Source organism: Theobroma umbraticum, unplaced genomic scaffold (assembly GCF_002168275.2).
Source record: "Theobroma umbraticum cultivar Fairchild unplaced genomic scaffold, ASM216827v3 scaffold_239.0, whole genome shotgun sequence".
NCBI lineage: Eukaryota > Viridiplantae > Streptophyta > Magnoliopsida > Malvales > Malvaceae > Theobroma > Theobroma umbraticum.
In genome coordinates, this window is record NW_018397279.1 from 1058985 (window position 1) to 1082613 (window position 23629).

General features: G+C 34.2%; 5 protein-coding genes across 13 annotated transcripts; 2 read left to right on the forward strand and 3 right to left on the reverse strand.

Moving 5' to 3' along the window:
• Positions 1–1154: 1154 nt before the first annotated feature.
• On the reverse strand, positions 1155–4544 carry LOC110427733 (proteasome subunit beta type-7-A). 2 transcript variants are annotated; one of them, XM_021443305.1, is made up of 9 exons: positions 4388–4544; positions 4101–4283; positions 3068–3209; positions 2819–2915; positions 2654–2723; positions 2450–2554; positions 2107–2205; positions 1931–2018; positions 1155–1495 (listed from the first exon to the last, which is right to left on the reverse strand). In XM_021443305.1, the coding sequence occupies exons 2-9, from the start codon at positions 4242–4244 to the stop codon at positions 1419–1421; spliced, it is 822 nt and encodes a 273-aa protein (XP_021298980.1). In that variant the 5' UTR covers positions 4245–4283; positions 4388–4544; the 3' UTR covers positions 1155–1418. The 2 variants fall into 2 exon arrangements, with proteins under 2 accessions (XP_021298980.1, XP_021298981.1); XM_021443306.2 differs by having other exon boundaries at positions 4101–4303; positions 4388–4537.
• A 553-nt stretch (positions 4545–5097) lies between these two features.
• Positions 5098–8018, reverse strand: CYP724A1 (cytochrome P450, family 724, subfamily A, polypeptide 1). 2 transcript variants are annotated; one of them, XM_021443541.1, is made up of 9 exons: positions 7789–8018; positions 7246–7570; positions 7010–7162; positions 6667–6906; positions 6477–6563; positions 6324–6402; positions 6087–6193; positions 5660–5778; positions 5098–5391 (listed from the first exon to the last, which is right to left on the reverse strand). In XM_021443541.1, exons 1-9 carry the CDS (start codon positions 7989–7991, stop codon positions 5262–5264), a joined length of 1443 nt encoding a protein of 480 aa, XP_021299216.1. In that variant the 5' UTR covers positions 7992–8018; the 3' UTR covers positions 5098–5261. The 2 variants fall into 2 exon arrangements, with proteins under 2 accessions (XP_021299216.1, XP_089641687.1); XM_089785561.1 differs by lacking the exons at positions 5098–5391; positions 5660–5778; positions 6087–6193 and having other exon boundaries at positions 6319–6402.
• A 5963-nt stretch (positions 8019–13981) lies between these two features.
• Positions 13982–15595, forward strand: LOC110427989 (protein neprosin-like). Its single transcript, XM_021443656.1, has 6 exons — positions 13982–14131; positions 14236–14382; positions 14481–14645; positions 14731–14784; positions 14901–15026; positions 15194–15595. The coding sequence occupies exons 1-6, from the start codon at positions 13982–13984 to the stop codon at positions 15593–15595; spliced, it is 1044 nt and encodes a 347-aa protein (XP_021299331.1).
• A 485-nt stretch (positions 15596–16080) lies between these two features.
• LOC110427723 (S-adenosyl-L-methionine-dependent methyltransferases superfamily protein) lies at positions 16081–17354 on the forward strand. The gene is made up of 2 exons (XM_021443290.2): positions 16081–16812; positions 16915–17354. The coding sequence occupies exons 1-2, from the start codon at positions 16270–16272 to the stop codon at positions 17266–17268; spliced, it is 897 nt and encodes a 298-aa protein (XP_021298965.1). The 5' UTR covers positions 16081–16269; the 3' UTR covers positions 17269–17354.
• A 1139-nt stretch (positions 17355–18493) lies between these two features.
• Positions 18494–23424, reverse strand: LOC110427721 (bromodomain testis-specific protein). 7 transcript variants are annotated; one of them, XM_021443288.2, is made up of 9 exons: positions 23215–23424; positions 22805–22839; positions 22567–22663; positions 21962–22307; positions 20529–20714; positions 19570–19662; positions 19362–19420; positions 19011–19161; positions 18494–18931 (listed from the first exon to the last, which is right to left on the reverse strand). In XM_021443288.2, exons 4-9 carry the CDS (start codon positions 22277–22279, stop codon positions 18833–18835), a joined length of 906 nt encoding a protein of 301 aa, XP_021298963.1. In that variant the 5' UTR covers positions 22280–22307; positions 22567–22663; positions 22805–22839; positions 23215–23424; the 3' UTR covers positions 18494–18832. The 7 variants fall into 7 exon arrangements, with proteins under 7 accessions (XP_021298963.1, XP_021298957.1, XP_021298960.1 ...); XM_021443282.2 differs by having other exon boundaries at positions 19011–19179; XM_021443285.2 differs by lacking the exon at positions 22567–22663 and having other exon boundaries at positions 19011–19179; positions 21962–22292.
• Positions 23425–23629: the final 205 nt, after the last annotated feature.

Here is a 23629-nt window from a genome sequence, read left to right on the forward strand (position 1 = left end):
TTGAAAGAAAGAAAATTACATACATTCAAAAAAAAAAAAAGTCTAATGATACTTTTAATGTGCATGCTAATTTTAGATCTCATGCATAAAATTTATATTTCAGCATAATACTAAAAGAATTCTTAAATTTTTTAGAAAAATTTAAAATTTTTTTATTTTTTATTACATTGAATCAACTTCTTGTATTTTTATTTTTAATTAAACAAACTTTTAAGATTAATATTTGATTAATTGATTTTAATCAAAATATCAGTTATTATTTTATACACACGTAATAATCCATTATGACATACCAACATACTATATTAGCTTATGTGACGTCAAAGTAAAAAAAATAAAGATTTGATTGCAATGAAAAAATACAAATTTATTTAAATTTTTTTGAATAATTAATTTTTGATTTAAATATTATACTTTATGTTTAGACTGTATGTTAGAATGTCGGGAGCTTTAAATTCAAATTCATGCAAAAGGATAAACACATGAATTTTCCTATAGATGTGTGATGAACATCTATGAAGATCTTGAATCATGGATAACCTAGTAGTGCTCAGGTAAGAAGATTTTGTTTGGTACTAGAGTAAGGCTGGCGCAATGCTCCGAGCTCAATCAGCTTAAAGTGAAGAAAAGTCCAAAGATGCAAAGACAGTTAAAATCAACCTATAATCAAGTCACTGTGTATCCAACAATAGGAAGATGCCCCAATTGCCTGTTTTCTTTTAGGTCAAATGCAAGCGTATGAAGTTATATTAACAATGGCATGAAAGGCAAAGAGATCTTGCCCTACAAGGCATCTTTGTTCACATTCTAAAGGTCAACTTCTTCAAGCTAGGGTTGGTGAATAGCCCAACAAGCTACGCCCCATTAAGTATTGGCCGTGTGATTTGATCCAATTCAGTCCCAATCCATTTTGCCTCTCTTACTTCATTATCTAGTTGTCAAAATCAACTACTCCTTTCTGCTGACCCAAGCTTCCTGCCCCCTCATCCATAGAACGATCCTTCCTCCCCATAGAAGATTCTCTAGAGGGAAACCCATGACAGAGGATAACATGCCAACATGGCTACCATAGAGCAAGCAACAGGGAGAAGAAAACTAATAGTAGCACTAAAGAATCCAGATTTGATCTTTAGATTTTCAACTATGGAGGTCACTGGAATAGAACAAAGCATTGGATTTATGAGATAATAAGGTAAGACTTACCATATATTAGCTAGTCTAGAGACTAGCAAAGATAAAAAAGAAATGGTGATGGAGAGATAATTCCATGTGAATCATATCGTTACTAAATTGTTCAAAACACCTCATAAGATTAACCAACAAAATCTTAGGTGACCGATGACAATTGCAGAAGAAAACAGTTCTTTGACAGAGAACAAGTGAGGCTACAAATCTGATCTCGTAACAGGTCAATAGTTTCACTCTTCCATCGCATCTCCTCCTTCAGTGATCTCCACTTTCTCTTTCAATGGTGTGATTTTTGTCAAGAGGACCTCTGCAACCATAGAATTTCAGGACAAGAAAAAGGAAATGAAACAACCTACAACAGTAACTTGGAAAATAATAAGTAATGTCATTTCAAGATAAAAACAATGCAGAGTTAAGGAGTAATTTCCACGCCTAGTTGCTTAAAACAACAATCAGACCAATGTACAGCCTTGCTGACATTTAAATTCTCTGCCATTTCATGTCGACCAAACATGCTAAAACAACTATTAGACCAATGTACAGCATTGCTGACATTTAAATTCTCTGCCATTTCATGTCGACCAAACATGCTGGTTGCCTAGTTCAATCATACTACATCCAGACCTTTGCTAAAAGAAACATAGCATTTTTTTTTCTTCTTGTTCTTTTACAGAAAGTGAAAACACGTAGAAATCAATATATATAGTAAAAATGGGTTGAAATCGTAAAGCATATGACTAACCTGTCTTTTTGGGAAAAGAATAGCCCTTGGAGCTAGTGTAAGTGCGAGGATTAGGTTGTAGATGGTTCCTCAAGTATTCCTTGCCAGCCTGAGGCACAATTCATTAAAATGAGAAATTTGCATCAACATGAACATAGGATGTCCGTTCCTAAAGTGGCTGGGAAGTAACAACAAACCTTGGTTATTACACAAATATCAACATTGCTTCCACTTCCAAGGTCATTGAAGATACCAGAGCATATAGCCTCACTGACAAGTGCTATTCCTTCATCTCTCTGCAAAGAGGAAAGTCAGTGACCCAGATTCAATGAACCAAAAATAGGTGTAGTTGCTCAATATTGAATAACACTGATTTATTTTACTTTTACACTGTGCATGCATACAAAATTTTATTTTACATGGAAAACACTTATCACAAAAGATTTTACATCCAAACCAAATCATACTTGTAAAACATGTTAAGGTAGTCTATGTCTTCAATCTTCAAAATATTGCAAGAATGGAAATAGGTGAACTTACAGTAAGGCCTTCTCTGTATTTTGATTCAAATACAGCCATTGCTGCAAGAGAACCAGAACCCATTGTAGCAAATGGCAATGTGTCGGTTGATCCATGAGGGTATATCTGCAGAATCAACCGTTGCGGTGATAAGAAGTCAAACTAATACAGAAGAAAAAAAAGCTACTGTCATTTTGAAGTGCCAAACAGTTGAAAAAAACTCACAGTATGCAAATGAGGTCCAGTGACATCAACCCCACCAAGTACCAAAGCAGCCGAGACATAGCCTTGGTAGCTGGACAAATTGCCAAGCAGTTAGAATCACATATTCTCTATAGATTATGTAGAGGTATGTTGTCAGCCAAAGAAGATCAAAAAGAGAAACTTTACTTGAAAAGGTGCCTCTTGAGAAGGGTCAATGCTGTAACAACCCTTGACTCTCTACCAGTATGATAGCGGTGTAATTGAAGCTGTGAACTGACCATGTCTGGGTATATGTATAACACCACAACAATAGGTTAGCTACAGTAACATGAGAATGTGAATGTAACAGTTTAAAACCTAGGTGTTAAGCATGCAATTTCAAAAGAAATTGCTGATGTTTGCAGAACCATATTAAACACCAATTTCAGAAAGTACCAGTTACTGCCTCTGTATCAGCAGCAGTTCCAGCTCCACAACAGTAAATATTTGGTGCCATGTAATGAATTTTCTCACAATTCTTATCACAAACTATAGGTCCTTCAGTTGCTCTTGTGTCTGCCCCAAGAATAACGCCATCCTATACACAAATTCAAGTGAGAATAATGGCATCACATAAATAGCATCAGAACTAAGCTGGACAGGATAGCCTAGTTATGCAAAAAAAATTAGGACAGATAAGCTGCAAAGGTCTGCATATCTTTCTTCCACATGCTTGAAGATGAAGAAAAGGAGATGAGAAGTTGACAATAATATGGTGCTGATTCTATTTTGGTCTTTATAAGTTCTGCAGCAGAGATTAACCAACAATAAACATATCTGCTTCTGTCCTATGAACTACGAATCAACAACATAACCCACAAAGAACCATGACCACTGTTTAAAATAAAATCACCCAACAAGCCAATCGCATTGGTAAAACATTCCAACAAAATTTAATCCCGTAATTAGTTTCTCTAGTTCACTTTTGTAGGGCCCATCATTTGTTGCTATGATACAAAGCTTAAGCTACAAGCACAAGAGCACAAACTGAATCACGAAGTGGCCACTTTAACAAAATCCTAAAGCCTAGGACTATAACCAACTATTTCCAAATTCCCCTTCAAATAACCCCACTTGGAAGAAGTAACGATTAACAACACTCTAATTCAACTTCCCTATGTCTATAGCATACTTTCATCAATATAATACATCCCTTGTTCGACTCTTTAATCTAAAAATCAACAATTAAAACCGCCAAGCAAGAGTTAAAGGTTACCATTACTAACCAATCAAAAACCCACATGAGTATCTAATTAACACACTATATACAGCTAAAAGAGCCAATTTCTATTCATAAAATAAGAAAACAGATATTAAAACCCAGATTGAATTCCAAATTATATGCTAAAATCAGCTAAAAACACATTTTTCTTGGTAAAATAAGAAAAAGGATTGAAACCCAGAATTCAATTTCCCTCATACTTAGTACCTGGAAGATCAAGCCAACAATTGTGGTACCCGTTTTACGAAAGGATGGCGGATTGACACCTTTCTTTGAAAGCATCTCATTTCTTTTACAAAGATCGAAGCTAAACCCGCCCTTTGGAGGCATTTCCATCACCGACTTCGACATTTTTCTTTTTTGTCTTCCAATGAATTGAAAATCTTTGACCTAAAAAACAATGGGGAAAACTAAAATCTGAATAAATTTAAAGCAAAAAAAAGAAACCAAAGTTGGGGTTAGAATAAGTAAAGATCATATGCGGGCGAGCTCACCAGAAAGTTGAGAGAGAATCCGATCGGAGAGTAGAGGTGGAAGTTCAGTGAAGGAGAAAACTGATAGGCTTTAACCTTCAAGGAAACCTATTAGACAAGAAAAGAGTTTTTCCTTTTTTGCTAATAAGGGTTTCCTTACTAACTTATTTCTCATTATGTCCTACTTACAAAAGCTATTACACAAAGCGGCTTTGAATTTGGTTTTTTTGTCATTTGTGCCTCCCAAATTTTGCTTGATCAACAATCCACCGGTATAAAGATATTTGTTAAGAACCTTAAGGCTAATATTATTTATAAGAATATTTTTACATTAAATATAGTCAATAAAGATAATTTGATGATTTTTCATATTATTTATAAAAATATTTTTACATTAAATATAGTTAATAAAGATAATTTGATGATTTTTCATACTTTAAATAAAAGTTATAAAATAATATATGATTTACCTATCAAATTTATCAAAAATTCGCATTTTCATCGTCCAATTCTTATTCTTTACCATTGGTACAGAAAATTAAAATTTTGGTGCAATCTTGATCTTATTGGGGTAAGTTTTTCTTAATTATTTTTAAATACACTTATCGTCACAATTCATATACGACATTTCTTAATTTTTATATTGTATTATTGTTATTATTATTATTTAAGAGAGTGATCATCAACCTACATAAACACATGCATTTTCTTTTATTTTTAATTTCTTCAAAGAAATTTATCCATGACAACATCATATACATAGCTTGGCTGAGACACCAATGGGAAACAAAGGCTTTCCATACCACTGAATTTTACACCTGAATTTACCATTCTTCCAATGGATATAAACAATTATTAATTTCATAAAAGAGTACTATATATCTTATTATTGTGTTTATACTCGAGTAGTACAATTAGGTGTCTTTTCCAGCATAGCTCCTACTGGCTCAATCTCCAAAAGCAAGCCTCTCCTGAACTCCACATAGGGGTAAGCAAGAGGGAAATCATCTGCCATTGTTTTCCACCTGGTGAAGAAAATATTGTTCATTAAGATCCAAATCCCAAACCCAGAACAGTAGGGTGTAGATTAAAGTCTATGCTGCTGCCTAGCAAGGTTAAATAGACAATTTTCAGATGAATTAAAGAAAACATGAAAGCTAATTATTGTGCTGGTTCCTAAGTGGGATGCAATGGCCTTTGCAGGATCAATTAGCCCGACCATTTGACATATGTATAATTAATCCATGCATCCCATTATTATATGTAATGGGGACTTTGATGCTGAAATTTTACCTATAATTCAGGACAAGATGATGAAGGAAGAATGCAATCTCTACTTTAGCAAGCTCAGCCCCTGGACATAGCCGAGGACCACCACCAAATGGCATCACCTTTTTGCGTGTTGCTTTATCCTGTGCAAAATATGGCCCCGACCATTCGATTACGGAGGAGGAAGAAAAAACAAACAAAATAACATTGTTTTTGCGGGCTAATGCAGCCTTTTTATATTTATGTGTCAGGCAAGCATCATGGCTAGCTAGCTATTGCCTTGATGTCTTTTTCATTCATTTCTTTTTTTCCTTTTTTCTATATATTGCCCTTTCATCCTGTATTGAACTGCTCAAGGAATGGATTTATTTGCTATACATATAACATGCATGGTAGCTAGCATGCATGTCGACATTCATTTGAGGAGCTTTTGAGACAAGGGGATACGTACAGTCCATCTCCAAGGATTAAACTCCAAAGGATTTTCATGAAGAGATGGGTCAAAGTGAGCTGCTGTGAAGACAGGAAGAACCTTCCATCCCGAGGGAATGAAATATCCTGCAATGAATGACCAGATTCGTCTTCAAAATGTAAGAATTAATACCATTAGGAACCAAAACCCAATAGAAAACAGTAAAAAGCAACAAGAAAAAGAAAACAAAAATAATGAAGGAAAAAAAAAGTTAACCTTTGAATTGGACATCTTGAAGAGCTATCCTGTGCACAAATTTGACCACATTCCCACACCTCATTGCTTCATAAACAACCTAGACACAAACTACCATTAAGTTTCCTTTGATACCTTGTAGAAAAAAATTGGTAATTCTTACTACTTTCTTACATTGCAGGTGAATTCCATTTTCTGGTAATCTTCCCAGCTCAAGGGTTCTCCATCCTCTTTGCTTTTCCTTATTGCATTATGTTCTTGCTGGTTATAATTGTTAGAAAAGAAATTAAAATGAAAAAAGAAGAAGAAAACTTTAGCTATTATTTATGCATGCATGGAGAGAGAGAGAGAGAGAGAGAGTTACCCTTAATTTTTCTAAAGCATCTGGAGCATGGGCAAGAAAGTAGACAATCAAGGCCATCAGTGTTGCTGTTGTTTCATAGCCTCCAAGCAAAATGTCCAACACAATGCTAACTGTTTCTTCATCACTCAAACTCCCTTTTGACAAAATTATATCCAAGAAATCTCCTTCTTCAAGCCCCAACTTCTCCTTTTTCCTTTCTTTTATAATCTCTGTAACAGTTGCCGAAAGCCTTGCTCTAGCCTGCAAAAGATAGTGAAAAAGGTAGCCATAGATGTTAGAATCAGAGAACTTAAAGCATAGCATAGCCTAAGTTCAGTTGCTGAAATTTTCTTTATGTCAGGACCTTCACTGCACTGGTGTAAGGTGTTCCAGGGATGTATACTGGCAAAGACACAAAACCTTTCATGTAAGTTAGAAAATCTTCCAGGATCTTGACGGCCAGTGGCTCCTCTGGTTCAATACTCAAGAGATGCTTCAATATAAGGTTGAGTGTGAACTGCATACGAGAAAGCAAGGTCAATGGTGGATTTGAACATGCATGAGGCTGAAACAAAAGATTCATAGTCTTCGACCTCCCACCTTTTTCACTTCTTTATAGAAGCTAATTTGTTTACAATTTTTCCATGAATTCATCATCGAGATTGACATGTTTTCCACACAATTAGCGAAGTTCGGCTTTGATTTAGAGGCACTGATGAAGCTGGCCCCAACATTTCGTAGCTTTTTGTGAACATCCCCAGAAACAATAAGCAAAGAGAACTTGCCAAGAATGCCATGCATGGCCTTGGGGTAGCTGACCCGAAATAGCTTCTCTTCATTCTGAAGAACAAACCAGTTAAGCTCATGGTCGCAGGAAACTACTGTTGGGGAACCAAACAGATGAGATTTGAACACTCTTCCGTACCTGTCTCGCAGCAATGGAACATTTTGAGTGTTATTAGTTAAATATTTGAACGGTCAGTTCAGCCAATCAGATATGAAACAAGACTATGATTAATTGTACAAATAACTAGGCAAGGCTACTCAGCAGCCAAGAAATATAATATTTGAAGGTAAAAGACTCTCAAAAATGAAAATGACAATGATGATAATGATTCTTGCTTAACTATTCTCGTTACATACCTAGAGCAATGTTCTTGCAAGAAGTTTCCCATGGAGTTTGATCTGTGAGGCTTAAGGAAACCAAGAGTCTCCCCACACAAAGGCCACCCCATACTCCCATGGGGCAAGTTTGCAGGCTCTTGTTTTGCAAAAACTTGTAGAAGGAAATGGAGTCCTAGCCCTAGCAAGAGAACTAACAAAAGGAGGGGGAAGAGACCTACCATTTTTGCTTGATATGATCCCTTGCAACTATTTTTCTTTTATACAATTGTGTCTGGCTCCCCAAGGGCCAGATTTATGTATTTAAACCAAATCCACCAGGATTCTTTGTTGTAGTCATGAAATCTGAAAAAGTGGTAAAATAGTTAAAGCTTTGGAACGTGAGCTGGAATTTGTTGCCATTCAAGCTAATTATATGGCAAGTAATTTAATAAATGGATACAAAAGGAAAGATGCATGTAGGAGATAATAAAGATACGTGGCAAATTGGAATAATGGTGATTGTGGCTGTTTAATTTTTAATGCAAAATTAACTTTGGTTTTAATCAAATAATTAATTTGCTGCAAGTAATAAAAATGTCATTGCATCTTTTTACTAGAAAAAGGAAAATGACATTATTAGATTACATATGCACCTCAATACTTTATAGGATGTCACGGTTCTAAAGCGGAATCATGTAAATTTTATATTGAAGAGATATGCTCTCAACGGGTAGAACCATAAATTCTACATTAAAAGGAAGCTTTTAGAGAGAAATTAAGAAAAGATGTCATGATCCTGTAAGAAGCCACGAATTTTATATGGATTGTATATTAAAGTAATATTGAACATTTAAAGATTTACATCATTTTTAACTTATAAGGTGCTTTTTGTGAGACAAAATCATGAGACCAACTATTGTGAAATAAAATCATGAGATCAACGAGTCAAACTAGACAATATTTCATAGGGTTAGTATGGATCTTAACGTAGGGCCTAACAAATTGCATATGAGATTTTGACTATATGACCCAATTTAGACTTAGTTTTAATATCCTAAGAAGTAGATAATGTTAGTATTTTTTCAAAATCAAAGGTTATGTCACATTATGAAAAATTATTTTAACTCAAAAGTTATGTCACATAAAGTGACATAATGTGTCTATTGATACTTTTAATGTGCACCTCAATACTTTATAGGATGTCACGGTTCTAAAGCAGAATCATATAAATTTCATATTGAAGAGATATGCTCTCAACGGGTAGAACCATAAATCCTACATTAAAGAGAAGCTCTTAGAGAGAAATTAAGAAAAGATGTCATGATCCTGTAAGGAGACCAACTATTGTAAAACAAAATCATGAGATCAACGAGTCAAACTAAACAATATTTCATAGGGTTAGTATGGATCTTAACGTAGGGCCTAACAAATTGCATATGAGATTTTGACTATATGACCCAATTTAGACTTAGTTTTAATATCCTAAGAAGTAGATAATGTTAGTATTTTTTCAAAATCAAAGGTTATGTCACATTATGAAAAGCTATTGTATCCTTAAAGCTATTCGCATTATTCTACTTTGCATACCAAGTGGTAAGAGCGAAATAAATCTTAAAGATAGCGTCTATTTAAAAGCTCGCCTTGAAGTCAATTTTGTCATTTCTTGAATACCTTCAAAACCTCATTTGCACCAACAGATAAGACTTAATTAAAGTATAAACCCTCTATTTAAAGAGTTGAACTTGAATCCCTCATTCTTCTAAAATTATACTTAATCATGTTCATTCATGTTGCCTTAAATAAAAAAAATATATTAAAATGATCTAATATGTAGATATATATTTTATCAATATCCTTAGATATTAATAGTAATTGAAATAAAAATCAAAGGGCACTGAGGCTCACCTAACCCCTCTCCTCCCCTATACCCATAAAGTCTAAAACTATAATTTACTTCCAAAATGGCAAACATTCTTCCAAGGGCTTAGATGCTACTAAATTTTCCATTGTAACCAGGCCCTCCAATACCTAAAGACCCTTTAATTTTTTTTGTTTCCAACCTATATGAACGCTAGACCCAGGAGTAGTGAAAGTCTTGGACAAGTATATTAATTAAACCAGGGTTCCCTAAAGGAAGAGCAAAGAGGGTCCATTTGGTTGGTGGGTTTCTACCCTTTATGCAAGCTTAAAGAGAACAAAACTTTCAAAACCTTTTGATTGGGTTTTCTCTTTTGGTGCTCTAAACGGTGTTTGATAGGGATGTTTGCACCAGACACCCGACCAAAAACACTTGCTACTGTTCAACTCTCTTTGCCTCAATTCAGAACACATTTTTAGGCATTTGCAGCTGTGAGTTTCCCCATAGGATATACGTACGGACCCCTGGTGGAGGCAAAACCCGAATAAAAGAGGAGAGCTTGGTTTTAATTTTACTCTGTTCTCATCATATGTGCTAGGTGCACGTGCAATGGATCATGGTCCAATTTCACTATCAAATGGTTGGCATCTAGAAGAACTAATTAGCTGGATATCATTCATTTTTCAATTTTCATGATTGCAATGCCTCTTTTGGCTTTCCCTTTTTTCACCCCCAATATATATATATATACATATATATATGTATATTTACAGCAAGTAAAAATATATCTTGACCTAGGAAACCTTCATAACTTGAGACATATGTCTTTGATGTTTTTGTTTTATATGTTGCTGTTCAGACCTTGGCAAGCTCTTGGGAGTATTGTTCGATCTGGCACTTGATTCCTGTCGGGGTTGCCTTTGTCCCATTGTTGGTCCTTTGGTCATGGTTTTGGCATATCCCACTATGCTTGGAAACTTTGTCCTTGACTGCTATAGATTACAATAAAAATTTGTCTTGCCTGTGAAAAAGAATGGTATTTTTTCATCATTCAAGATTGGCTTAGGAGGCGTGCACATTTCAAATGAAGTCATGAAAACTACCTGGCCCATGCATTACACATGGTACCAACCATCCACTAATTTTACATACGAAATACACATTAGATTACATCAATTATCTCGTGATCACGCCAACTCATGGATCATATACAATGTGAATATAAAAAAGATTAAATTTTCATTAAAGTTAAGAGATTGTTTAAATCTAAATCAAAATTCAAGAATTCATCTAAATATAATAAAAAGTGAGAGATTAATTTAATTCAAAAAATAGTCATATAATACAAGAGTTGTTTTAGAGTTTAAACCTTTTGATTTAAAGATGATTTGCTGCACCCATAGTTCATTATTAAAAGTAATTAATTTCTCAGTCTTTTGACAATTGAGGAAGCAAAGTCTTGGTATTGAAAATTCAGTGAGGCTTAAGGTGCAAGTTGTTTGCCTTAAATTATCATTCACTCACTGAATGAGAAGGTGGTTCTTCTCTTTTCCTCATTAAATAATTAATAATCTCACTATTACTTTTATATTCAAGCTTCAAGAATTAAGTTGTATATGTAGCATTATAATCTCTCACCACTTGTCATTAAAAGGCTTGAGAAGGTATGCATACACTAGAAAGTAGAAATCCATGATATTGTATTGAATGAGAGGGCAAAAAGTAGCAAGCATCCCAATCATGGTAGCCCCCTACTCCACTTTGGTTTTTCCTCCATTTTCAATCTGATCCATGTGTTTCCCTGTCTACCCCACGAATGCATGCTTCATCCCTCGAGTAAATGATCATATTTTACAATATCTTAAATTCAAAATAGCTAGATGCATATGCAAAGAGTATACTTGTGAGTACAAATGTGGTCTCTTGGTAGCCTGGTGTTCTTCTTTAGAAGAGGAAAATTTAATATTTCCATGTGTTAGGCCTTAATTGAGACTGCATGATCATTCATTAGGTCGACCATGGGATTGAATCTTTTCTCTTTCTTTGTCTGAAGAAAGGTGAGGAGAGCCCCTTTCTCTCCGGGAATGGGTGGGGAGCAACAATCATTTGGAGACATTTTTTCTTTTCACAAAACATCATCTCACATGAGACCTCATTGCACGTTTGGTGCAGCCCAAAGCATGATTTGTTCTTGTCTTCTCTTGCCACTTTGAAGTTGAGTTTTCCTTCTCTTCTAGCAAAAGATTCTTTGATTTAGAAGCTACACCTTTTTCCCCCACTTTTCAAATAAACTTTTCTTGAATTTGAATAAATCGAATCTCATAAGGCTTTTGGTTCAAAATATTCGGCAGCATTTAACTCATTTAAAAGGGTTTTAAATGTTTTAATTTCAAGTCTTGATTTGCTCTCATGGTTTCATCACTTTAACGTGCGTTTGATGCTTTACAATATAATATGATTACAAAAAATAATAGTAAATCAAAATTTTTTACTTGCCAAGCAATTGATAAAGTAACATTACACTGATTTTTTATGGTAATGTGATTTTCTTTACTAAGCCTAATGTGATAGTAATAGAATGTTACATTATATTGATTTTTTTTTCTCTTATCAAACATTGTAAAGTAATTTTAGATATAATACTTAAAAGAACTCTTAAATTATTTAAAAAATTTTAAATAAATTTTTATTCTTTTATTACTTTCTATCAAACGTTTGTGCTTTTATGTTAAATCAAATAAGCTTTTATGATTAATTTTTAACTTAGTTAAAGTGTTACTTGTCATTTTATATCATATGATGCTAATATGACATTTTGACATGTTATAATTAATGATGACATAGCATGTTGACATGTTATAATTATTGATGACATGATATGTTAATGTGACATAATAACATGATCATGTAATATTTTTTATCTTCCATACCAGTGTCATGTGAGCATTAAATGATAAGTAAATTTTTGATTAATAATAATAATTAATCAACAATTATTCATAAGAGTTTATTTGACTCAAAATAAAATATAAAAATTTAATTGAACGTAATAAAAAATAAAAATTTATTTAAATTTTCTTCAATAATTTAAAAACTTTTTATAACATTATGTCATAATTTTACCACTCTCATTACTTCGTACTAAATGTCTCCTAAAAGGAAAATGGGTTTTCTTTTTCTTTTAACTTAAGCAATAGCTTAATAGTAATAATAACATAGAACTATTTTTTTTTTTTGTAAAGTCATTCCAAATTCAAACACCCTTTTATCCAACTTAAGCATTAAAAGGAGAGAAATAGACTGTGCTGCAACTCCAAAAACAAAAAAAATCCCATTTTTGTTCTCTTAAATCAATTAATTGTCAAACTCGGGGCCTTTATGACTTGAACCCATTAGTGGACTGGTAAATAAGCATATGAAAGCCCAACATGGGCCCATTATGACCCAAGTTCTGTGGGCTTCAAATGGATGTCTGGGAGTGTTTACACCCACATATCACCAAGCTCTTCTGTAATCATATGAATGTGTTTCGCATGGAAAGTCCACAGCTCAGGAAAACATGGAACACGTATCAGATTCCTGAAAACATATGCTCCCTACCCAGGCAGAAGAATATGTAAACCAATCTTCTTCACTTCATTGAATATAACTACAGGAAATATTTATATGGACAGGAAGCTTCAGGTCCCATGACATAGCTCAAAACAGGGAAACAAAATGATACTGAAAGAGGAGCAGAAAGTTTCAATGTTGGAGAAGTAAGGGAAAGAGCAGTTGCCAGGGAGAGGCAAACCATTTTGAGAATAGACGAGACATGCATTAGGAGCTCTTCGTCCTTGTAATCAGCAGCAGCAGCAGCCTGCAGGCAACTATAAGAGGAAATGGGGTCATAAGGAAGGAGCCTTCCAAAGCCTGAAAGCTATGGTAGTAGCCTGGAAAAATTTGTAGAGTTCTGCCTGTTTGCAATCACATATTTCATTTGGGAATGGCTTTGCTAAGTGGCTGCTAAATCATCAAATGACTTCCCCAGTCAGTCGTTCCTCTGTTATAACTGCGTGAACGATTATTGAACTTTCCACCCCTTTGCCATGAAATGTGTCTTTCTTCAGAAAGAGCATTAAATGTCCTCCCAGTCAAACTCCTATTAATTAAGCTCCCCTTACATTTCACAAACAAACAATTAGCCTATTAATTAAGACTTCTCTCTCTCTCTGTCAATTGATTCTATGTTTGATCATTACCTTTGATTAGATAGGCAAATCTATCAAAGCTTGTTGCTAATTAATACTGCTACTACACACTCTCAAGCAAAGTCCGTCCACACTGACTGAGTTCCCAGAACAGGATTGTCGACAACCATTCTCATTCACAGTTATGGCCTTGTACTTGTTGCTAGTAATTCTCATACATTCTTCACTATTTCATTCACAAGCCAAGCAAAATGGCATCGATACCTTCAAATGTGTGAATATCTACCAACAACCAGCTTTCAGTCATCGGAAACTTAGACATCACAAACTTCAGGTACTTGCTTCTGGCTCCTAGCCTTGTTTATTATTATAGGGTAATATTGCCTGAAGTGCCAGCTTCAAGCAAATTACTAACACATTTGATATTTATGTTATTAGACGAAGCCAATTATACCTCAGTTTCCAGAAGCTACATTTTCAAGATCAGATGTCAACAACGAACATGGCTGCCCCAAAGGGACAGTACCCATTCATGCTAACCCTTCAATTTACCCACAAAATGACATAAACAGGGGAGTAAAATATGTGAGTTATTGATTTCAATTAAAACTTATCTACTCCCCAACTGATATGATTAAAAACTTTTCATTGACTGACTGAAATCCATTGCCCAAACTCTTCAGTTTGCAACAATTTCGACACCTCCAGGTGAGAGGACATATCGTGGAGGTGCAGCAATTATGGGAGTATTCAATCCTGTGGTAAAGCAGATGCAATCCAGTAGGGCTAATGTGTGGGTACAAAATGGTCCTACATCTGATTTAAACAACATTGAAGCTGGCTGGGCGGTAAAGCCTCTCTCCTACGCAAGATTTGCAGATAAATACTCTTACTTGCTAATGTTTATAACTATTTCTTCAATGTTAATCACAGGTGCATCCAAATTTATATGGTGACAATTATACAAGACTTACTGCATATTGGACAGTAAGAATCTGAGTACTCGTTTTCCCTTCTTTTTTCCTTATTCGTAACCACAGCTGATGGAAATAACCTTGATCTAATTGAATTGAATTGTTAATTTACACGCTGATGATTTTCAGACAACCGGCTGTTACAATTTACTGTGTCCAGGTTTCGTGCAGATAGATACTTCTTTATTCCTGGGTCAAGCTTATCTGATTGATCTAGATCACCCAATGATGATTGAACACATTGGAATTTTTCAGGTAATGCTCAATGTTCTTTCCTCTTGAATTTTGATACATGTTAGATCACTGAACGAATAAGTATTGGAAGCCATAGAAGTCCAGTTAGCATTAGAGTTCAGATTCATCAAACTGGTATGCTTACTACTTAAAAACTGAATCATGAGTCGTCTTCGTTTCTGGTATAGGATAATGTGACTGGTAACTGGTGGTTAGTGACTCAAAAGAATTACTTAATCATACCAGTGGGATATTGGCCAAAGAAGATTTTTACTTATTTAACTCTGGGAGCAGACGTTGTTAAATACGGCGGGACAACAAGTACCTACTTACAGCAACTGGATAGGCCGCCAATGGGGAGTGGGAAGTATCCTGGCTATCTGGGGTGGGTGTTCGGTTTCTTTTCCAGGATTCGATATGTGAATGAGAGCTACAATCTGATTGATGCTGACCATAGCAAGATGAACAAGGTTTTGGATTCTGTTTGTTATGGTTTGATGTATTTTACTGCTGGAGGTGCCATGAAAGAAGCCATGAAGTTTGGGGGACCAGGTGGCACGCCTGATAGATGTAAACAGTTGCCTCCATAATGAAGGAATTAAGAGAGCTGCAACTCTGGAACAATAACCTCTGCTATGTACTAATTCATATTACAATGAATAAGCTTGGTACGTACAATAAAAGATGCAAATGTCTTCAAGGATAGCCCTTTCGCAATCAATGTGTATATATACCATCCTTACGAAACCAAGTTTCAGATTTGATTTTTGTTTCTCCACATCAAAAAATATTATTATGTTTATTGATTATAAAATAATTTATTAATCTTACGGATTAAGCAAGTTGAAATTTTACAAAAACTTTGTATCAAAATTGAATCAATATCAATAAATGTTATTTAAGATATTACTCAAAATTACTTTTACGGATTAATATTTATTAATTAGTGTAACTTGCTAGTAGATCTACATTATTACAAATTAAGAATTTTACAAAAAGTCACATGAAACATATTTGGTTGATGCAAATTGTGGTTCTATCAATAAACATAATGTGATTTATTTAATTAATTATCAAATATGGGCCCTTATGACATTGAATACATTATATAAAAGCCCAACATGAGCATATTTTGGCACAAGTTTTCTGGGCCCCTAGTGTATATCTGCAAGTATTTACAGCCACAAACCTCCAAGCTTTTCTGCAATCATATGGAAAGCGCACCTTAGGAAAAATTGGAACAATTTCAGATTCCTGAAAACATATGCTCCCTATTCACGCAAAACCCAAGCCATGGCACCCTTCCATTGCAGCAAATACACAAACTTCCTCTCCTCTTCTATTCAAAACCAGGCTTCTTCCACTTAAAATTTCTAGCACTTTGAATGAAAACGAGGAAGCAAACCAATACAAAGCAGGCAGAATCAAACGACTGGTGCTTACCAATGAAGGCAGAACCAAACTCAACACGTTTCCTGACAGGGAATTCTATGCTTTTCCGCGCTTCGTGACTCATGTTGATGATGGCTTCATTGCCATATTAACAGATTTGTATAGGGAGCGATTAAGACCTGGCTCGGAGATCCTTGACATTATGAGCTCATGGGTTAGTCATCTGCCAAAGGAAGTTGTGTACAAAAGAGTGGTTGGACATGGCCTTAATGCTCAGGAGCTTGCCAAGAACCCTAGGCTGGATTACTTCTTTGTCAAGGATCTAAACCAGGATCAAAAACTTGAGATGGAAGATGGAAGCTTCGATGCCGTGCTATGTACTGTTAGTGTACAGTACCTTCAGCAACCTGAGAAGGTAAACTGATGTTATTTTGTTTATCAGAGTATGAAGTTTATATAGGAATCAATGAAAGGGTCTGAAGTCTGAACTGACCAAGATCATGATTACTCGTTATAGGTATTTGCAGAAGTTTTTCGGGTGCTTAGGCCAGGAGGGGTATTCATTGTAAGCTTTAGCAATAGACTATTCTATGAGAAAGCCATCAGTGCCTGGAGAGATGGAACTGCATATAGTCGTGTACAACTGATCCTGCAGTATTTCCAGTGCATCGAAGGATTTACGCAGCCAGAAGTGATCCGAAAATTACCAACTGCTGCTAATGCTCAAGATGACAAATCACCATTCAGTTGGTTCATGAGGTGGCTCGGATTGCTTTCTGGTTCAGACCCTTTTTATGCCATCATAGCTTACAAGAACTTCAAACCTGTATATGAATGTGATGGAATTCTTCATTCAGCTAGATCTGTGTAACTCAATTGGTGTAAATGTAGGCTTTGCTCCTAATAGATCATGTTTTCCAATTTAATTCAAAGCATATTTTCTTTGACACAATAAAATCCCTTTGTGTGATCTAGTTATTTCTATTCCAAGAAAATATTTTGACTTTCCAAGATCCTTCAACTTAAAATTAGACCTCAGAAACTATTTTTAAACATTTATTAATGGTTGTGATTGCATCAACAAAAACTATATTGCAAATATGAGTGTCCTCTGGTTGGATAAACCTCTCTTTTAAAATGTCCTAAATTTCATGTGCTGTTTTCATGTAAAACAGTGTAGAGGCTAACATTGGTGTCTGAGACTCCCAACAACCAGACAACAATTAGATTATTACATCTATTCCAAGCTACAAATAGCTCATATCCAGGTTTCGATGGTGTGATTGTACCATCCAAAAAGCCAATTTTGTTACAGATGGAGAGTGCTAAAAGAAAAGAACAACTCCAAGCAATATATAGTTCTCAGTTGATAATTTAGGATTTATCACCACCGAACCATGATGTTTAGTGTAATGAACATAATAAGGTGAAAGGAGATCTTCCAAACAAGATTTGTTGGTAGAAGTATCAACCATTATCACTTAAGAATCTAAGTAAATTGAAGAAAGAAACAAAGGAACCTGATAATTTAAGAATTTTTAGAGATTTCTCGAAATTCCAATGACTTCCAATCAACACTCCAGCATATATTGATTTAAACACCAGTGAAGCTTCAAATTATTAACCTGTGTAATTCAAGATGAATCTAAAGAAACCCAAAAAAGCAAACAATAGAAAAGAAATGAGAGAAAAAACCATATGTATTTGTAACTGTAAAACTGTTATATCTCTCAACTAAGGAATCTATTACAGAAATTCAATATTAATACATGTCCCTAATCACGATGGTTAACTTCTTGCTACAGTTTATATCACTAACAATAGTTCTAACTAATTAAATTAAGATATGAGCTCTTTACAGAATGAAGGAAGACCAAAAGTTGAGGGCTGTTTGATCAAAGTTGTCTCATTTTAGCAAGCTGAATGGTTTAAATTCTATCCTTTGACATCAAAGTGAAACTGTTTTAACTGTTATCAATTGGAAAAATAAAGGGTGTTTTGTGTAAGTACAGTTTAAAAGGCTGAAACTCTGCTTGACTCCAAACTTTCACTTAACTGCCCGTAAAGCATATAACATGCTTGTCAAACACCAGATATAAAAGGAAAGTACAAAACTTTGATCTCACTTGCTTAGCAAGTGACTGTACAGAGCTGTTTAAAGCTATACTGCATTCCATACCAAGGTATCAAATTTATGGGTTAATGCAGTTTTGTCAATTCCCTGAAGACAAATGATTCAAGCAATCAGGATCTTTTAGAATCTGCAGAGAAGATCTTGAAAATCTCCACTGCTCGACAATGCCGACAAATGTCCATATAGCTACTTCAAGCAAGAGGGCTAAAGTACTACAAGGTCTTAGAAGGCTTGATATATGCTAATAGTCTTGATAGAATAGAAGGCTTCTGAACTCCAGTCATAGTCTCAGAAGGGATGGCTATAATGTTTGGGTTCTACTACACTGTGAATGTGCAAGCATTTTGGCTTTCTCAACTGATTCCACATAGTAATATAATCTCCATAGTGTTACATTTTTCTGCAAGACATAGTCCTGGAACAGATTAGACATTCTCAAATAACTCAAAAAACCATATACCTTACAGCTATTTCTTTACCTCTTGTTCCAAATCAACAAAAATTTCTTCACCACAAGATTTTCCAGCAGGCCTACCGTGTTGGATAATATCTACAACACGCACAAGATTTTCCTGAGGCAGCTTGTGAATCAACTTTTGAAGCTGCTGCTTCTCAAAAAGTGTCATGGGCCTGTGGATTGAAGTTACACTGATGGAGGTAAAGTGAAACGAGGCAGTATTATAACATCCATCTAAGAAAACTTTTCTGCTGAACTATTTAATGCTTATTTGAAAGATAAAATTTATAATAGGTGCCTATTACCCTGTAGCTAAATAACATTATGTCTAGAGCACACTCAAGCTACAAATTCCTTCGGAAGAAAAACATACCTACACTTGGACATTATAGTGTCTAAAGTTTCTTCAAGCTTCTGCTCCATATGCAATAGCTGGAAAAATGAATAATATACCACCTTAGTTCAGCTATAAACAATAATTTACCATATTATTAGACATATAATTTGCCATAGAGGCATAGATGAAATAGAAGAGTACGAATTGTTATATATTATAGAAAATGACAATTTTAGAAAATCACCGTTGAGGATAGTTCATCAGAATATTTTTTCATTGTTTCCTCTACCAGCAATGGGTTATCATTCTCTAAAAGGAACCGCAAGTCATCTTCCACCTAGAAAGAATGAGAAAGTAAAACAAAAACCACATTTTTAATAAGTAACTAATAATGATGCCCGATTTTGTAAAGCACATGCTCAAAGTGCCTCTGCTGATTCAAATAACACATGCACACAGCAGTATAGATACATGGACATGCAATAATATGCGCAAATGGGTGCAGAAATTAATTGATGCTACATATAAATGAAATGCCACCGATGTTCCACAGCCAACAACCTAATTATAAATGTTGGATTGCAAAAGCACGTTCATGTCTCCAAACTGTCCGGTTCAAGTATACATGTTATTTGAGATTTCTTATAATCTAATATGCCACTTCAAGAAAATGCGTGTGCTTATTCTTTTTATCATGCAAGAAATATACAAAGGGGAATCGGTATCAAGATTCAACAATGATGATGAAAAGTAAAGGCATAACATTTAAAAAAATTTTTAAACCATTTAAAAAAATTCAAATAAACTTTTTTTTCTTTTTTTACATTAAATCAAACCTCTATATTTTTTTTTATTTTTATTTAAAGTCAAATAAATCCTTGTGACTAATGATTGATTTAATTAAAATACCACTTATCATTTTTATGCAATGTGATGCTAATGTGATATATTAACATGTCACAATAGATGATGAATCGGAACATGTTGATGTGCAATTTTTCGCCCTTCACATGAGCATCGCATTGACATAAAATGACCAACGACATTTTGACTAATGACAATTAATCAACCATTAGTTACGAAGGTTTATTTACTTCAAAATAAATTATAGAAACTTAATGGAACGTAATAAAAAACAACTTATTGAATTTTCTTGATAACTTGAGGGTTTTCTTGAGCATTATACCAAGAGTAGAATATAACCTCTTCACAAGATCCAGATTTTATAGGACAAGAATTTGCAGTGATGCTAGCTGATGAGCAAGAAGACGAAATCTTAGGTTTCTTGTAGGCAATTTTAGCTGCATTATCATTTGATGCTGCAGTCAACAAATTGTTGCTTTTGAGCTTATACCGTAACTGACACATGGCCACAACAGGATCTAACATCTGCAATAACCACATTATTAAACTGTTACAATTTTTTTTTGGCCACGACAGGTTGTAACATCTACAATAATCACATTTTTAAATTGTTACATTCACATAATACTCAAAAAAGCCTTTATATTATTTTAAAAAATTCAAATAAGTCCATATTTTCTATTGTATCAACATATTTTTATTTTGGATTAAATAAATCTTTGTAATTCATAGTTGATTAATTACAATTAGTCAAAACACTACTTGTCATTTTATGCTCACATTATACTGATGTAACGCTAATATGGAGGGTGCAAAATATTACATGATCATAGTATCATATCACATTATCATACCATATTATCATCCATTACAACATGCCAGTGCCATGTGATATAGAATGACAAGTGGCATTATAACTAAGTCAACCATTAGTCATAAGGGCTTATTTGGTTTAAAATAAAAGCATAAGGACTTGATTAAATTTTCTTAAATAGTTTAAGAGTTTTAGATATTATGCCAATTTTGTTCTCATCTGAAGATGGGAACCAAACACAAATCTACTTGAGTGCGTCAGTGTTCATTTAGTAATTAAAGGAAATATAAAGAAGGTAACATAAAGAGGCAATTCAAGTAATCCAAAAAGAAAGGCACCATTGAGGCTGCAAGCCATAAGCTGCCACAAGGTGATAAGTGCCAAAAAGGGGATCATGTAAATGATAGTACATATGAACATGTTTGTGCAATAAATTTAAAATAGCATACTGAATGCCAAAAATTCATATCAACAATGATAATACTGTTTCCATAACCTGTTATCAGGAAAATGATACCACAGTGGTTCAGCCTTAGAACAACTAAAATGGGAAGGGCAAAAAAAGAAAAACGAGAGAACAATGGAACATAAGATTCCTCCTATGACTCTATTCAGTATTGGAACCTATGTTGATCACTAGAAACAAAATTAGCACTTGAAAGCAGCACGACATACAATTATGAAAGCGATATAGTGCATGAGCACACAAGCATAAGGGCAATGAGACTTCCAATTTTATTTTATGGATGGTTTCAATATGACTTAGGAGAGAATATAATCATTGGATACTACTACAACTAAAGAAATAGCATATTGTATTCTATACTGACTCTAGAAATTTTGCGAGTACAAAAACCATAAACATTCCTAATAAATCAAATTCTAGAAATCTTCAACAGCTGGAACCATTACTTATGTATCATCAAAAAAGAGAGTAGAAAGGAGAGAGAATCTATACCTCATCAACTTCCATTGAAAGATCATTCACACTCTGCCTAAGTAATGCCTTCAATTTTCCTTTTTTGAAATCTGAAAACCCAGCACCTATGCTGTTTTCAAATAATGAACTCGCATCTTTATGGCTACAGTCCATAGCCTCTTTTCCATTGACCATCCCATATTTGCCTTGGGACAACCCAGATGCATTGGAAGTGGATAGGGTACTCTCATTTGGAGACAAAAGATCAGCTATTTCACGAGCATAGAAGCCAAAGAAATCTGGTCCAGCTTTACATTGCTCGACCGAACCAAATGAATCTCTATATGCCTCTGACATGACAGATAGACTACTGCTCTAGATACAACTATATTTCATTACAACAATGCCACCAAATCAGTTTAGATTAACAAGTAAAGCATAATAGGATGAAGCACCATCATAAATAATAGCTCTTCTTGTTTAAAGCAAGCATTAATGAAAAAATTCTGTTAATATGTACAAAAATTAAAACTACTAAAAAAACTAATCTAAACCTTTTCAAATCTTTATTAATAGATATTAGTTTTGATAAATTTGCGAATTTCTTTCATAGTATTGCATTGATTTCCAATGGAGGAAAGTACCTGACCAGTCCCTACACCATTCCAAAATGTTCATTTAGTCTCTCCACTCCAATTTCAATCAATTTAATCCATGTGCTCCAAGAAAGACATCATCAAACTAAATATACGACACAAAGAATGTTATATGCTAACACTAACATATAACCAATCAAAGAACACAGCTTTTTCTTTTTTTTAAAAAAAAAGAAAGAAAAGCCACTTATTCTACTACAGAAATTAAAATAAAAAAAAGTTTTACCTTAGCTTATAAGTTATCTATACAGCCCCTTCCTCCTAAAATCAACAGTGTGATATCTCATTAGTACAAAATTAAACTCAAGTGTTCAACCTCAATCAACCTTCAAAATGAGACAATGGAAACTGATAACTCAAGGTGAATTATGAATAACCCATTAAAATTGGCAGAAAATATTCAAACCCATTATGAAAGTTCGAAACTTTCGACCCTCCATTGAGGAAAAAAAATAAAATTTGACACACATCGCTTTCAAAGAAATCATCAACAAAAAGAACAAATTAAAAAGAAGAAAAAAAGACAAAACAATCCAATCAGCCAAAATATTCACACACGAGCTTTTCCAGCAGAACAATTGAAATAAATCGACGGAAATGAAACTTCAAAAGTTTTCAAAGCTGAAAAAGACGAACCTTTTTCTTTATTTTACTTTAATGTAAAGACGAATGCTGCCCATCAAAGAAAGGGCTTCGCTCCAAATTTCTTAGCCGTGTATTTGGCCAGGAAGGTGATATTTTGGCCGGACGAGAGGTCAGCGTTAAGGTTTAACCATTTAGGAAAATAAGAGGGGAAGATTTAGGGGTTTCTAGCATTCATTCCCCGCCCTTGTGAAGATGAGACGTGGCAAGGTTAGTCCTCACTTTTATTTTATATCATGTTTAAATAAAGTTTTGAATTATTTAAAAAATTTAAATAAATTATTTATTTATCGTATGTTTTGATTTTACATCAAATAAATACTTATAATTATTAATTAATTAATTATTATTAATTAAAATATTATTTATCATTTTATATTCATATGATATTGATATAATATTGATATGG